Consider the following 17830-nt stretch of genomic DNA (forward strand, 5'->3'; position numbering starts at 1 on the left):
ACAGATCCTGCCACCCTCCAATAATCCAGTCACTGTCTCAGTATTATCTGGTGTGTTTTAAATAGGTTTGTATAACAATGCCCCTACCTAAATCAACATCTAACTCCACCAGCAGGGGAATTATACTTCTGATGTTTGTTAATCTGCTTAGAATCACGTGCTGTGCATAGTCCGACATCCAGTGGTCACTGCAGAGTATTGCATTTTGTTTTTCGTAGTCGAAAAGGGGACGTTGATAAGGCGTGTCTGTAACACTATCCCTATAGTGACGTGCGGTGTACCCACAATCCCTCACGCGTCAACGTCCCTCAGATTGTTTTTTTCTGCCCAGATATTGGTCGCCTTTACGCGGAGCTCCTCGAGAGACATTGCAAATTCAGTACTCGACCTTTGGTCGTTATTTATTAATATCTATTTACATAAGATCCCTCCCTCGACGTAGCTGCTAAGCCTTTTCTCCGCCGAGGAAGAACTTCAACGGCGGGAACGAGACAGAGGAGATCCTTCGGCGCTGCCGAACACGTGGCCTGGCCTCGCCGGCCATAAGAAAGTAGGGAGAGTGGGGTCGTGGGACATTCTTGTTTCTCTCTGAGAATGCCTTTCCTTTTCCCCTCCCTTTCCCTCAGGGTTGTTATCACAGTGAAAGATTTCTTCAGCTATGGAGAGGACACCCTTTAGGTTTTGCCCGCGTTTCAAGGGCAAGTTTACTTGGAAAGACGAGCATAAACGCTGTAACCGTTGCTTGCCCCTCGACCACAAGGAAGACGGCTGCCCGGCTTGTCAGCTTCTTAAGCCTAAGACTTTAAAGGACCGCAAGGTCAAAAGGTGGGCGGCCTACGCCATGTCGAGGTCCGATTCCTCACACGCCGCCGCAGAAAGTGACGAGGAATGTGACACCCCGACATCCGTTACGGGAGTCGTAGACCTGTCTAAGGAGCGCTCGCGCTCCTAGTCTGTCCCCGGCCCCGACAAGTTTGGCTCACACCCTGCTTATGGGGATGAACACCCCGGCAACACTGACACACACAAAAAACACTCCCATAAACGCATAACTCACGGCTCTTCTTCGACGAAGACGAAGAAACCATCAGCGCCAACGGAGACGCAGGTTCCACCGGTGTCCTCAGTCCGTAAGAGTCTTAAGCCCCCCCTCGCAACTGCAGACGCGACCATTGACTGGGCTTCCCCCAGATAAGGGCGCTACCCCCAAACCACCAGACGAAGCGCTCCGTCAGAGCGCCCATCGCCGTAGAACGCGCGACAATACAAGAGCCCTCCACAGACAGATTAGTCGTTGAGAGCCTGGCGAGGATAGTTTCCGCCGATAGCCAGAAGCGGACGGCGAAAGATACGCTGAATACCGCTCAGAAGGCTAGAGAAACGCTGAAAAGGCCTGAAGGAAGGCAGGAAATGCCCCCTTCGTGTAGGGACTCCTAGCCTACCAGAAGGCTTTTCAGATGGCGACGGAGACCTTTCTTCGACGTTATGGGAGAGGTCAAAGCATTTTCAGACCAAACACCCTTTTCCCCCTCACCCCCAGACCGCTCAGGGGTACCTCATGGGACCCTGGAGAGACTCCAGTTCTGTATGGAGAAGATGGAGAGGTTTATGGAGACTCAAAACCTACCACCACCCAAGAGGGAAGGAGAGGGACCTCAGATGGACCCCAGGGCTAAATTTCCTAGGCTGTTTAATTCCTCCCAAGTGGATATAAAATTATATGACCTCATTGAAGAGGACCCCCCACTTTCAGGAGGACGACAAATTTTTAGGCAACGAAGAGGATCAAAACCTAGAGGAAGAGGGTTTTGAAGAAAATCCATATATAGGTGGTGGGGGGGGGGGCTTCGGAGAAGACCCAGAGGAAGGTGCTTCACAGCCCTGGCAGTCCCCATCAGCGTTTTCGGACCCTGATGTACTAAACCTGTCACCTCCCGAGGACTCACCTAATAGGAACACGTCACCTATTGACGATCAACCTACATTTAATGCACCCCTCGCAAGGCAGCAGCGCATTTCGAAATAGACACTGGAGAGATTTCTCCTGACATTGACTTTGTGGAGAAGGTAATCAAGGAGAAAACCCCCTGTCAGCCAAACCATTCCCCTCCTCGCCTCAGTAAGGAGATGAATTATCCCTTCACTATCTACACCCGTGTTGGTCGGAGGGGTCAAACCGAGGATAGAAAAACTATTCAGTCCCTCTCCTTCAGACCCGTTGTACGTCAGGGGCCACTCTGTACCAGACTCCCTAGTGGTGACAAATACAAGTAAAAGAGCAGGGGTCCCGCTGTCTACCAGCGAAGCACCACCAGATAAAGAGGGTAAAAAATTGTATGCCCTGTGTAAAAGGATCACAGCCCCTGCTGCTTTTTCTGCAAGGATTGCAAACAACTCCTCCTTGCTAGCAAGTTACGCAGATGCACAATGGAGCAAGCTACGTAAGGATGCCGAGGAGGTAACAGAACCCCCTACGTACACGCCTTCTGGCCACGATTACTGAAGGGACCCTCGTCAACCAAAGCATCGTGAAAAACACTCTGGATGCTGCAGAAACGGCTGGCCGTTCCCTAGTCCAAGGAATACTCCTCAAACGCCATGTCTGGCTGCGTAATTCGGGGTTTAAACCTGAAACACAAGCATCTCTAATCAACAAGCCTATAGAAGATGCCAACCTCTTTGGAAAGGCAAGGCGGTTGATGAGGCACTAGAAACGGCAAAGAAAGAGTTTGACACCATCAAAACCCTAGACCAGATTTCTAGGCCTCCTAACAAACGTGGCTATGGGAATAGGTGCTTTTTTCAAGGCCAACGCCAGCAGCAAAATCAGCAGCAGCAATACTCTGCAAATAACTGGTCCTCTAACCAAGGCACCAGTGAGCAATAGCACCAGCTACTGGAAAAAGGAGCTATAGAGGTCGTGCCTCTATCTCAGGTAACGGAAGGTATTATTCAGTGTACTTCCTTGTACCCAAAAAGGACTTAACCATGCGCCCTGTATTAGATCTGCGCCCAGCGAACAAATTTGTCAAACCTCAAAAGTTTTGTATGGTGACCTTACAGGAAGTGATCCCCCTGCTATCACAAGGAGATTACATGACAACACTCGACATGAAAGATGCATACTTTCATATTTTAATGTTGCCAGCGCCCAGAAAATACCTCAGGTTCATGATAGAGGGCAAACACTACCAGTTCAGAGTGCTACCCTTCGGGATAGCATCTGCACCGAGGGTATTCACGAAAGTAGTGGCAGCGGCCCACCTGCGCAGGTTGTCCATCCCAGGATACCCTTACCTCGACGATTGGCTCATAACAGGGGATTCTTACGAAACATGCTTCTCAAAAACCCAAAAGACTGTAGCCCTTTTGTTCCAACTGGGCTTCTCCATCAACGAGAAGAAGTCCAGCCTAGACCCCAGCCAAGTCAAACAATTCATAGGGGCTCTAATTCGAACAAAGGACGGCCTCGTCTTCCCCTCCAATGAGAGGGTCCAAAACATGCTGTTTCAGATCCCTCAATATGTAGCAGGTCGAGAGGTGACGGTACGCAAAGCAATACGCTTGCTAGGAATGATGGCGTCATATTTATTTGGTACCCCACGTGCGCCTGCGCATGCGACCAATGCAAGAGTGGCTCAACAGCCAGTGGTGTCAGGCCAGCCGCCAATGGGACGATCTAGTGGTGGTCTCGCAGGCCTTGGTTCTCTCGCTACGGTGGTGGTCGAAGGAAAACCTGGTAATAGGGAAACCATTCGCCACCCCCGAAGTGGAAGCCACTCTAACCACAGACGCATCCCTCACAGGATGGGCGGGCTCACCTATCCCATCAGACTGCTCAGAGTTTGGATTCCGAGCGTAGCATCCACGCACATAAACTTACTGGAGCTACTGGCTGTGTTCAAAGCACTAAAAGCCTTCCAGGCACACCTACAAGGGAAGACAGTGATGGTCCTCACGGACAGCACCACAGCCATGTACTACCTCAACAAACAAGGGGGCACTCACTCTCCAGGACTGTCCAAGCTGTCCCAGAACATCTGGAAGTGGGCTCTCAAACACATGTTCCTACTGTCACAACATGTACCAGGGGAACTCAATCTGCTAGCAGACGAACTATGCAGAGACTTCCCTCTGCCCTCAGAGTACGAATGGCGTTTACACGAAGACATTGTCTTCGACGTTTTCACACAATGGGGCTTCCCAGAAATAGACCTGTTCGCAACCCTGGAGAACTCACAATGCCAAGATTACGCCTCCAGGTACCCCCAGAACCAATCCAAGGGGAACGGTCTATCGATTCCATGGTCAGGGAAATTTGTTTACGCTTTTCCCCCCCGACTCCCCTTCTCAACAAGATTGTGCACAAGATGCACCAGGAACAAGTTACCATGATACTAGTGGCCCCTATGTGGGCCCGGCAGCCATGGTTCGCTCACCTGATGGAGATGTCTCTATCTCCTCCAGTGAAACATCCCTGCCCGTACAACATGCTGTCACAGGACAAGGGCAGGACACTGCATCCATGCCCTCAGACCATGAACTTAGCAGCCTGGCTCCTGAGATCATAGAATTTGGACATTTACAACTCCCGCAGAGATGCCTGGACAACCTCAGGGAGGCTAGAAAGCCTAACACTCGTCACTGTTATTCTAGCAAATGGTAGAGATTTGTCAACTGGTGTAGAGGAAGAAACATCAACCCTGTTGACTGCTCTCCCACACAAATTGTTCTGTACCTAACCCATTTACTGCACTTGGGTCTAGTATTCAATTATATTAAAGTCCACCTAGCAGCACTTTCTGCATACACCACTTCCCAACTTAAAGTGTCATGGTGGAAAGTCCCAGTTATTACAGCCTTTATGGAGGGAGTTAAAGAGAATACATCCTCCGATAGCAAACCCAGCTCCCGGCTGGGACCTAAATGTGGTACTTACCAGGCTCATGGGCTCACCCTTTGAACCCATGCACAAGGCAACTCCTAAAGACCTCACTCTTAAGACCGCCTTCCTAATAGCCATCACCTCCATTAGGAGAGTAAGTGAACTACAGGCTCTTTCTGTTCTAGACTCCTTTGTAACGGTTTTCAAGGATAAGGTGGTTCTATGCACACACCCAAGGTTTGCACCGAAATTCATCTCAAAATTCCATGTCAACCAGTCAATAGAACTACCGACGTTCTTTCAAAACCTTTCAAATTTGGGGAAAAAAGCCTGCATACGCTTGATGTGCGCAGAGCTGTTATGTTTTATATGGAAAGAACTAGACCAGTGAGAAAGACTAATCAGTTCTTTGTCTCTGTGGCAGCAGGAAGAGAAGGAGATGCAGTGTCAAAGTCCACTATATCTAGATGGATTGTTCAATGCATCACTCTGTTACACTCTTGCTAAGAGAGAACTACCCTTTAAGCCAAGAGCACACTACTCAAGGCACTGGGCATCCATAGCATTCATTGCAAATGTTCCCCTCGAGTCCATTTGCAAAGCGGCAACCTGGAGTTCTGTACACACCTTTACAAAACGCTACTGTCTAGATGCCCACTCTAGATCAGATTCCCAGGTGGGACAAGCAGTATTAAGACATCTTTTCTCTACTGTTCCTTCTCACAACCCTCCTCCGGGTACTGCTCGCTAGTCTATGCACAGCATGTGATTCTAAGCAGATTAACAAACATCAGAAGACAATGCATTACTTACCGTAAAAGCATTTCTGATGGTTGTATCTGCTTAGATTCACATGCGCCCGCCCTTCCTCCCCGCTCGGATGGAAGGAACATAGACATCTTTTTATATCTCTTTTCTGTACTCACTCACGTCTAGAAGGCTCCCTCAGGGCAGAGAAAATACAAACAGAGGGACCTCGACGCGTGAGTGATTGTGGGTACACCGCACGTCACTATAGGGATAGTGTTACAGACACTCCTTGTCGACGTCCCCTTTTCGACTACGAAAAACAAAATGCAATACTCAGCAGTGACCACTGGATGTCGGCCTATGCACAGCATGTGAATCTAAGCAGATACAACCATCAAATGTTTTTACGGTAAGTAATGCATTGTCATATTATTTTATAAAGGATTACCTGGCACACTATGTGCTTAAGATAGCTCAGTGGTTTGAGCGCTCGCTGCTGTGATCCGAACGTGATCTGCAGATCACAGGTTTGAATCCCAGCAAGGCCATATCAGCCTTTCATCCTTTCGAGGTCGATAAGTGAGTACTAGTTTCGGTTGGGTGATATTGTATGTAAATATGTGCTCTGTAAAGCGCTTTGGATTAAGGCGCTATCTAAATAACACATCATTATCATTAAAAAATAGACTATGCATTGATAAACTCAGTGTAAATTTATTCAAAAATATATTCGATGTTAAAACATAGATTTACCCTAAAACAAAACACAGAGGATACAAAAACTAATACATCAAAAGGTCATCTAAAACAACCTAACACAATTCGACAGACACAAATGACAATACACTAATACATTCAACATTCTAAATGTGTCGTAAAAATGATTCCCGCCATGTTTCTGTTCTTCCAATTCTTCAAAGGGTGAACATTCTTCAGGGCAAACTGTAAAAACTGTAGACTGCTTCAACACTGTTTTAAGGGTGTCATTTCAAACATCACTCAAATGGATGCTAATAAGCCTAAAATACAAAAAGGGATCCTTGAGGTCTGGGTCAAGTATTACAATACTAAATATACCATCACACACTGCAGCAATAACTTCTGGAGTATGGAAAATAGAGGCATGATCCACAGCTAGGCCACCCTCCCACAGTTCTATAAATTAACTCAAAATTACCTTCACTGGGAATTTAATCAATGGCGTTCAATAAATAGACGCTACACCACATGCACCAATTCCTAGATGCATCTACTGTTACCATAGGCGCAATACGTCGCCTCAGTATTCAATTGGAGAGACTGCAGAGAAAAACAGACCACATACCAAGCTCTTAATAAGTCCGGTCCTCCTCATGCCAAAAGCAGGCATAACAACACATACTAGTATTCTGTTCCTCTTTTTTACCTTAAATGTGTCTGGATGTGAATACCCAAATCAAATTTCATAGGTACCATAGATAATTGGTGCACAGTTTGTATCTATCTCCTTTATAAAATAATCAGTATTATCTGGTGCCTCCTTGGGATAATCAGAAAATTGAAAATTGTCATTTTGCATTGATTTTCAATTGAGCCTTTCCAGTTGTAACGAAATATAAGGAATTCTTTTGGCACATAAGTTTCTCCTCAAACTATTTTCTCAATGTTTGTTTCAGTCCCTAAATCAAGTGATCGATATTTTGTTCCTATTTATAGTGCTGTACTTTGCCTGCCATTTTCCAATACTAAACCTTATCCTGATAGAGATGCAGTCTTAGTCTTATCAGTATTCTCTGTAATGGTCCCAGAAGCTGCTTATCAGCGGGTGTCTTACGTGCCCTTTCCCCCTGTGTATTCTTTAGAGTTTTGCTACGATCGAACAGTGCAGGCAGGAATTGTTCAATAAATGGTTCCATGATCTCCTTCTATATTCCCTATTGCAGCCCAAATAAGGAAATGTTGTTCCTTCTGGATGTGTCTTCCAAATAGTTCAGTAGCTTGTTTCCTGCCTGTATACTTGATTCCTCCTGACTTGTTCTTTGTACTTTGCTTATGTCCACCAGTGCCGACACATCAGTGGTTCTGCCACGTAGATTGCCAAAGTCTTGCTTCATTTGTGCTAATCGGTTACCAATCTGCCTTCTTTGATGTCTACTACTTACCTACTGTTAGGGTGAATATTCAGAACTGTGCTAATTACCTTCTACCTTAGAGACCCCCAGTTCTTTTTCCTGGACTTTAGGGGTTTACATTTTGATCCTGGAGAGAGTGAGACAATTTTCCTGCTCTTGTATATTTTTCATTGATTTGAACAATGTTTCCTTTGGTTTTGGAGTCTGACGAACTCCATATGCATAATCTTTTTACATTGTGTTACACAGCACCTTCAGTGCAGTGACACAGGTAAGTCTTCCAGATTCCCCAAATGTTTCAATACATTCTCTTGGTTAAACTGTTTCCAAGAGCAGTGAAGTGAAATTGACTTGACTTACATTTTGTAACTTTCTAGACCCACCACACAATACCTTACAATAGGATACTGGAGGGGTTACTGAGTATCCCCTTTGTCTAGTTTATTATGTAAACCTTTTGCTACCCTTTCTACAATTAATGGCTGGTGGCAGTGGTTTACATTTTACTACCATTGAGTGTTTCTACCCCGGGCTGCAATTGCAGCTGCAGCAAAGGACCCATTGGTGCCCATTTTGTCAAAATGGCCCGGTCTTTTTTTTTTTTTTTTTACCATTTCTTGTTGGAAAGGTCCTTCTTGAGATTTACTCTGTGCGACAAACTAGAAAACTAGATTTGGTCCCTTTGTTTGTTTTACCTTTGGCGGGTTTCACTGCTGAAGCCCGCCTCTGCCTCCATCGTGTCTGGCAGGGTAGGAAGTGAGGGAGGTGTCTGAAACTGTGTGCTTAATCCCCTTGGTTACAGCAATCCACCCAAAGGTGATTGGCAGTCTATCCTTGGAGGACAGCCACCCGGCTGTGAGTGACAGCTAGGCTGCGAATGAATGAATGAATGAATGAATGAATGAATGAATGAATGAATGAATGAATGAATGAATGAATGAATGAATGAATGAATGAATGGGAGAAAACTGCATAAAGGGCGAGGTCTTTTGCTTGGAAGACAGAGTTGGCACCTGGACGAAGGAATCCGAAGAAGAACTTGGAAGAGATTCTTGCTGCAAACTATGGACCGTTAATTTGCCCGGTGAAGCCCTGCTGCAGTGCTGAAGCTCCAAATTCACCTCGACTAGAGAAGCCCTGCAAAGGACAACTATTCCCCTTGGGTTGGTTGGACCAATTGACCCCAAGACTACTCATCTGGTCATCCTCTTGGAGCTGGCTGTACTTCCACTGCTGCTGCAGGAACCAATTGCCAGGGAGCGGAACACCAGAATCAAGTTTTTTGCCTTTAAGTCAGACCCGAGCTGCAGGAAGATCCTCCAGACTCCCATGAGGCAGGACTGACTGAGCCACTTCAACAGAGTGCTGGACCCCATATGCAAGGAAAGCCTATAAGGTTTCTGAGAACTGCAGTGGTGCTATTTGCGAGAAGCTGAAACCTCAAAGTGCTGCTGATCGGACGTTTGCCCATTGCTGCCGCCGACCTTCAACTCGTAGTGCAGGAGTCCCTTGATGTCCTCCCTCTTGTCCCCACGACTGAGGCCCAGGAACAACAGGATCTGCCATACTACAACTTGGAACAGAAGCCAGCTGGAACCAATTTCTTCGGACCTAAGGTACTGTAAACTAAGGGGCACTTGCCTCTTGTTGTGCAGCCTTGCTAGCTCTCATTTGAGACTTGACTTAGTTGCCCTTGTGAAGAGTTGCTGGCAGCTTTGCCCCTCACAAACCTCCAGTGATTTTCATTTTCTACAAAGACTTCTAAAACATTGGGCAAGACTTTTTACTTACCTTCAAGAAGTGCTTCAGCTCACCTAGACTTTTCCTCAATTAACATTGGCTGTCCTGGCTCCCTGAAACACTCTTCTAACCTCTGACTTTGTACTTTAACTATCCCTCAACAAAAGTCGCACATTCTATAACTTTCGTTGCTGGGAAAGGGTTAATTTACTTTGCATTGGGGAGTTTCAAAAGTACTTACCTGCTTAAGAATGTGTTAACCATTGTTTTATTTCCTCATCTTTTCCCTTTTTGACACTAACCTCAGCATTGCTCTAAATGTGCCAGTGGTGTATCAATGTCCACAGTGTCCTAGTTACTTAAGTCACCTCAGGGTGTAGGAAGTGTCTGTGTGCCATCCCAAATGCGTATCTACTGATTTTAAAGAAATTGAGAGTGTGTATTTTGAAGTATATTTTTGTATTATATATTTGCTCCCTTCTAAAGAAGGCTTGTTCAACTTAGTGTTAAATTAATAAATAATTGTTTAATGTTAAATTAATAAATCATTCTTTAATCAAGAAACCTTGAGTGTAAGTCTTTTATTTGAACACTTGTCATTGTGAATCTCTGTTCTAACCCTACAGCTCACATTGACCCCTCTTGAGATAAGCCTGGCAGCTCAATCTACCAACTTGTGTAATACATGCTTGTACTAAAGGTTGGATTAACTATTGCTAAGAGGACAAGGCTGATGCAGTCTCCCACAGGGTACTGCATACAATCTTGCCTAACACCTACCAAGATGAGAACTTTCAGTTTTGTTTGGAAGGGCTGCCTATATCAATAAGGATATATTATCAATAAGCCTTATATATAAGGACTGTGCTATATCAATCTTTCCAGTGGTAACTGTAGGTCTAGCAGTACGCTAGGAAATACTATCCTTAATAGTTTTTGACCATGTTCAGTCTGCTTTTTTTGCTTCTTGATATTTCGCAGTGCATCTGCTATGAGTTGAAACCAAGGATGAAGGGAAAGCGGATGGTCTGCAGTATAAGCCTTCATCCGCTTATTCACTGTTCTGTGCGATCAGTCTGAGTAAAGTAGGAGCCAGGTTCCCCAGAGTGGTGTTGCATTTTTAGCTGCTCCTAGGTTTACGGTGTTGGCAAATGAAGGCAGTTTCGAATCCATGGTCTGAACTGTGATTTTTATCTTAGTTGCCCAGTCATGGGCCGTAACGCAGCCCTTCTCTCTGTGCACTGTAAAGCATCAGGGTTCAGTAGGCTTGACGCTTGGACTGCTTGATGCAGTTTCCACTGCCCCGGCAGGGCCACACAGCAGGTCCTGTGCTCGGATGTTCCCTTGGTGTAATAGGATGCAGCAGCGGTTCTCCACAGCAAGTTTCTTCACTTCTAGTCCGCCGGGACTTTGGCTCCTAGCACGGGGCTGACAAACCTCTGCTTTGGTTATGCAGGTGTCGCCCCACAGAGTCCAAACTGTCGCTCAACAGTCCCAAAAGGAAGCAATTTATCAGTTTTAAGCAAGGATCTGGCAGGCCAGAATAATACAAGGTGTTCCCTTGCCTGTGGGAGGGCTCTGCCGAATGTCTACTGCTCCCTTCACAGGCCCCTTTAGCCTTTCCCCAGTGACTGTTCTGTTACAGGCCTCACAGCTGCCCTTGAACAGCAGACTGCCAGTCTCCTCCAGTTGTGCACAAGTTCACTGCAGTAGTCAGCTTCAGGAAAAAAGACCTTCACACTCATAGTGGGGGAAGATATGTACAATCGATGGCATTCATACCACTGGTTAATTGTGGCAGAGGTGCAATTGTCACTGCTCATGTGTTGGCAATCTTTCCCCCTCCTTGTATATTTACAATTTAAATGTAAATGTATCTTTCAATGTTTAGTGATATTATCTTGGGTGCACGTTTTTCCTAAAGATCTCAAAAACAGTTCCAAGAAGTGAACCCTAAATCTGGCATAAAAGAATAACAATCAGAAGATTCCGGAGACCCTCGTGTTATGAAACATGAACGTCCTACTGGTATTGGTTTACTCATGCACCCATCTCGACCCTCACTTTGAAAATGTAGTAAACACGCCATAATATTTCTGACTAATAATGCCAATGTGGCTAACTCTACATAGCATGTGTATCGAAAGCAATCTGCAAAAACTCTGGTAAGCCACCTTTGCAGAGTCACCTTTGCACTATCAAGCGCTCAAGTTTCTGAAACTCAGTAAAGCAACTTGTGCTGACAGTATTCCAGGTGGTCCTTATACAGTGTATCATTTTGGTTGTATGTGATTCTTTCTGATCACACTATTTAATGAAAACGCTGGTCAAATTATACTGCTTCCTTATATTGGTGTTCGCTCTGACCTGCAACAATCAAAAACATTGTCCCTTTAATGTCATCCGGGCGGTATTTTTCTCGACACAGGCCAAAACACAATTCCAGATGTTATTTGCGTAAACCTCTCCTAACCCCATTCTTTTTCAAATCCACTTCTCCCACATCCTTGCTCATCCCAGTTTCCGCGCATCTTCCACAAATCTCATTCTCTAAAATAGGGAACCTTACTGTCCCCATCCTACTTTCCACCACCGACTCACCCAGAACTCAATTTTTCCCCTTGCGTCTGCATACTCCTTTTCCAGGTATCTGCCATGGAATCACACAGCTGCGCACACTGAGCCATGCCCTCAAGGTTTACATACCATGTTCTGCGAACCTGCACAGCTAAACACAAGTGGGGCACAGTGGGAATCGTAGTCATGGACATTGGCATGGTGGGCACTGCGCCTTACAATGTAAGCTTCAAGCCTGCTGCAAATATTAATTTAGTAATTGAGCCATAAGTATGCTAATGAGAAATAAAGCGAGCAATGAAAAATGAAAGTTTTAAATACTGAAGGTATTTGCACCCATCATTTCATTGGATATTGATTATATTTGGCCAGCTTGCCTTACTGGAGTATTTAAAGCTGATGTCGATGCGTCCCTTTATCTCTTGCAACAAAGACTTAATAGTAACCCTTCTATAAAAAGGGCATCCTTAAATTACCAATCTTTTACTCCCCAATATCACTGCTATATTAAGTTGCTCCGTATATGGGAAGATACTGCTCAGGCTACAAGATGGTTCTGAAAGTAAAAGCATTATTTTGAACCTTCAAGCAGCTTTTAAGGAGCCCACTGTGTCCAGTGCTGGAACATCTATTCCCTCTACAATTTAAGTTGCTGTAGTCAGTCAATGTGGGGGGAAACGATGAGGCAATTCTACTTGCTTTTATTGTAGAACATGGACTGCAGAGACGAAATGTAAATTTACACTGTAGTGTAACTGCGAGAGTGAGAACTGGTCTTCTCACACTGTGTAGGTAGAGGTGCTTTCCAGGAACTCCTAATGTGGATTCAACCTTGTTCCTTGCCCTCTTTATTGTTCATGACAACTATCTTTACAATTAATTAGAATAGTGCCTTTTAAAGTATAATGAAGAGTTGTAAATCAGTCCAAATGCTAGTAAATCTGAGAGCGAGTGGTCATTGTATGATAGTTCTTCTGTGTATGGTTACAAAATCTGAAATCTTAGTTATCCTTTGACCTTCACAACAGCTTTGCGTTGAGGTGGAAGGGAAGGTTGTAATAGCTGATGCAAAGTCCTTTAGGATTGCCATGGTTATTCTTCATATTTCTAGTTTGGTAGGTGGGGGGGTGAAGGAGGAGGAACATTCTGTTCAGCGGAGGCTGAAGCATTGTAAGGCATTGAAAGTTAAATCAACACAATTTGCTGCAGACGTCTGGGCGTGTTGACTGAAGTAGCCTGCCGGAAAGCCAAAAACAATCCACACAGGTACTGTATTTCCACCACAGCATGTGACAAGGTGGGGTATACATTGTGAATACTTGCATTGAATGTAGATGTGTTGTCTTCATAATATACTGGTGCAGCTTTGGAAAAATTAGCGTGTGCACTCTGAAAGCATTGTTGACAAAAAGGTGTCCAACTTAGAAGGCAAGATTATCTGTTTTAATTAGGTTAATCTACAGAAGAAAGTTGTCTTACTATTGGAAGGGAATTGTGGCTTAACAGTGGCTATAGAGGCTTTATTTTATTTGTATTTTGTAAACCCAAAACACGCAATTACATGCTGAAATAAACAAACCGTAATCGTTCTGGGAGCGGCAGGGGAGGGAAGAATCACTCCTCAGCCTTCAAAAAACTACACATCTATATTTGCACACTCTATGCAACCGCTGTATAAAGACAGCCATCTGCTGAACTCCACCCTGTTCCCTAACCCTCCTCCACAATCCCGCCACTTAAAACGCGTTCCAACAATAAACTTGTCCAGTGTGGGACCATTCCCCTTTGTCTCAGGAGTTTGAATTGGTTATAGAGGCGTGTCTGTCTGCAAAAGTACATGCTAAGCTAACTCGAGACAAGTGCCAACTTATTTGCTATATCACTATCAACTATACCTGACATGCTCAAAGACGTAATGTATTGAATTTATGCTTCTCATTAAAGCTGGTTTATGGTCTTTCCATCTAATGCTATTCATCGAATTATTTCCATCTAAAAACTTTGTATCTAATGCATTTTTTTTGTTTATTTGGGGGTGTCACCCAACCCCCGGTTTTTACCCTTTATCATGCACCTAAACAAAAATGAACCCTTTACCCCACCAAAAAATGCATTAGATGCAAAGTTTTTAGATGGAAAAAATTAGATGGAATGGAATTAGATGCAATGGCATTAGATGGAAAGACCAGATACCAAGTAAGCTTGATTATTACTCAACAGGTACACAACCACACTGCGCTAAACAAAGACATTTGTCAAGAGAAACTCAATTTTTATCAAAAAAGAACAGCCGACACGAGTTTTGACCTCATGGTCTTTTTCCAGGCTGAAATTAATTCCTGTGATTCCATCTGTGCATTGGGTGATTGTAATAAGGCTGCAGACTTCTCAATATTAACCTGACAGTGCAGTGGAGTTGGTATTTATCAACTCTAGTAAACTGCCCGTTGGCGTTCATATTCCGATGTCTGCAACCTTATTACTATCACCCAACGTACGGGTGGGATCATAAGAATTCGTTTCAGCATGGAAAAAGAACATGAAATCAAAACATGTCGGCTGCTTTTTTTGATTAAAATTGCTTTTTTCTTGCATTGTTTTGTTCAGAGCAGTGTGGCTGTGTTCCTGCTAAATTACATGTCCTGTAGGACACTTGGGGTATGGGGTCCTTCCTTTTACGGCTGACCCCAGCAGATACAGTTCATAATTTTTTGCAAATATTTTCTTTAACTAAATTGATTTGCACAGCTGGTTCAAGCTCAATTGCCCCATCTATTTTCTATAAGCTTGATTATTACATTTGCAGTTTGTGAGGCACAGGTAGTGGAAGGTGCTACGCTTGACGCAGGGCACTCCCCTGAGGCGCCCGAGTACTCGTTTGTTTTGCCCATGGCATTCTGTTATCTGGCATAAATAGATAATACCTCAACTGCTTGAGACAGGGGTTACCAATTTGTCTGTCTGAAAATGTTGCTAAAGATGGACACTTTGCATTCATTTTGGTGGTGCTAAACCTGGGTTCAGTTGCACAAATATTTAACATAAAGGCTATACTGTCTATAATTAATAAACCCATTAACACAGCTTGTGTTTCTGTAGTCTGTATGCATTTTCCCTTGGTGCTTAATCTTGTTCAGGAATTTTGTGGTTATGAGATTGTATTCTCTTAATGTACTACACATGTGAACTTATATTTTCTGATGTTTTGAAATGTTATATACAATCTGTTTAAAATTATCAGTTTCATCTGACTATTTTGTAATTAACTTATTGAGCCACATTGCGTATATGACAACTATGAAAATGCAGACCAGATTACAATAGTGTAGTGAACCCATGATTAATATTGGAATGTTTTTAGATTGATGATTGCTCTATATGTGTTTGAGATTTGATTGCATTTTTATTGTACAGCAAAGGGCATGGGTGTTTCTAGAGATCTGTCTACCCTTTACTTTTTACTTACCTAAAACGTTGTCCATGCTTTTGAGTAGACATTTTAGTAAATGTGTAGTTTGTTTCTTAAAATCTGATCTAAATGATTTGGGATCCTATAATCTGTCAGTTAAAATCACATTTAAAAACATTTTGTTGATGAATCTAAGTACAATTGAGACTGAGCATCTTTTTGGTTCACTGCATTCGTACCTAAATATTTGTTTCTTCTTCAGATATTTCAATGAGATGTCTGCCCAGGGATTAAGGCCTCGCACTGTGTCCAGTCCAATACCTTACACACCATCTCCAAGTTCTAGCAGACCAATTTCTCCTGGTAAATATACATTTTAATTATGTTATCTTAATTTATACTGTGCGTGCGCTGCAATTTACACGGTCTCCAGGCGCTTGTGGGGATGGGTTGGTTAGGGGACAGGGGGGCAAAGACAGGCGTTGTGCTCTTCTGTTGTGTGAAGAACCAGGAGTAACTGGCATCTCTGCAGGTGTTGGTTTGGTGTGTACACCGGAGGCATATTGTTGCCAGGTGGGAGACATCCAGTGTTTTACTTGTCTGGTGTTTGGGCCAGTTGAGGAGGTTTGAAAGTCTGTTAGAGATGTGGTGGTTTGGAATGTTTTAGCAAGAGGGTTTTCTTTAGCCGTCTGTGGCCTGTATGGTCTGTGTTTAGTGAGTGAGGGTGGTTCAGAAGGAGAATGTTAACTTTTTGTATGTCCAGTTGTGAATAACCACTGTGCACATTGCAACTATGCGATTAGTCTTTGTTGGGCACCCGCCTTCACACAAGCTTAGCTTCAGATATGGTGTGGTAATATTAGACTTGTCTGAGTATGAGGAACACGATACAAAATGCTGTTATTGTTTAGGATATCCCAAAATTGTTATTGCACTTATCCGTCTAGGGCAATATATTTATCTTGGTGCACTGTTTGCCAAATTTAAATAGGGGTCTTATCAATTCACTACCTGTTAGGGAGAATTCTCAGAAATGTGTTAATTCCCTTCTACCTTAGAGACCCACCAGCTCTTTTTGCTGGACTTAAGGGGTTTTTATCTCTCAAGTAATTTTAATGTGATTTATTCTGTTTCGTTTGACTTTGGAGTCTGACAAACTCCATAGGCATCATCTTTACATTGTCGCAGAGCACCTTCAGTGCAGTAGCACAGGGAAGTCTTAGATTTCCCAAAGGTTTAAATACCTTCTCTTGGTGAAACTGTATCCAAGAGCAGTAAAGTGAAATTGACTTTACTTATATTTTGTAACTTTCTAGACCCAGCACACACACTTACCATAGGGTGCTGGAGGGGTTACTTAGTATCCCCTTTGTCTAGTTTCTCATGTAACATTTTTGTGTTACCCTTTCTACAATTAATGGCTGGTGGCAGTGGTTTACTTTTTTACTACCATTATGGGTTTTTACTGAGGGCTGCGTTCACAGCTGCAGTAAAGCACCCATGCGTCCCCATTTTGTCAAAATGGCCACGGTCGCCTTTGTTCGCCATTTCTTGTTGTAAAGGCCCTTCTTGAGATCTACTCTGCGTGCCAAAGCAGTTTGGTCTCTATGTTCGTTTGCCTTTGGTGGGATTCACGAGTGAAGCCTGCGTCTGGCTCCAGTATGTCTGGCAGGGGCAAGAAGTGAAGGAGGTGCCCGAAACTTGCTGTGCTTAATCCCCTTGGTTACAGGAATGCACCCACAGGTGGTTGGTAGCAAGACTGGAATGAATGGGAGAAACCTGCATAAAATGCAAGGCTTTTTGACTTGGAAGGCAGAGTTGACCACTGGACAAAGGAATCCGAAGAAGAGCTTGGAAGAGACGCCTGCTGCAACTCCTGGACCGTTGGTTTGCCCTGCTGCTGTGCTGAAGCTCCGAATTCGCCTCGACTAGAGAAGCCCTGCAAGGACGACTTCTCCCTTTTGAGTTGGTGGGACCAATCAACTCCCAAGTAAACCCGTCTGGGCATCCTCCTGAAGCTGGTTGTATTTCCACTGCTGCTGCTGGAACCGAAATGCCAGGGCGAGGAACACCAGATTGTGTGTGTTGCTTTTAAGTCAGACCCGAGCGCTAGGAAGATCCTCCGGACTTTGCTGATGCAGGACTGACCAAGCCTGAGCCACTCCAACAGAGCGCTGGACCCCAAAAGCAAGGAAAGTCTGAAGTGATATCCGAGAACCGCGCTGTTGCGATTTGCTGTCAGACGCGAGGAGCTGAAACACTGAAGAACTGCTAAATTGAAGTTTGCCCATTGCTGCTGCTGACCTTCTCATTGCAGAGCAGGAGTCCCCAGACGTACTCCCTCTTGTCCCCACGACT

The 17830-nt window shown here is 44.4% G+C and overlaps 1 protein-coding gene across 1 annotated transcript in view; it reads left to right on the top strand.

Moving 5' to 3' along the window:
• Positions 1-17830, top strand: part of CCDC6 (coiled-coil domain containing 6) — a 737104-nt gene that overhangs the window by 612095 nt on the left and 107179 nt on the right. The window contains exon 7 of the mRNA XM_069611219.1: positions 15735-15835. Coding sequence (XP_069467320.1) covers positions 15735-15835 — 101 coding nt within the window. The remainder of the gene's footprint in view (positions 1-15734; positions 15836-17830) is intronic.

Source organism: Ambystoma mexicanum, chromosome 8 (assembly GCF_040938575.1).
Source record: "Ambystoma mexicanum isolate Mex_15411 chromosome 8, UKY_AmexF1_1, whole genome shotgun sequence".
NCBI classification, from domain to species: Eukaryota; Metazoa; Chordata; class Amphibia; order Caudata; family Ambystomatidae; genus Ambystoma; species Ambystoma mexicanum.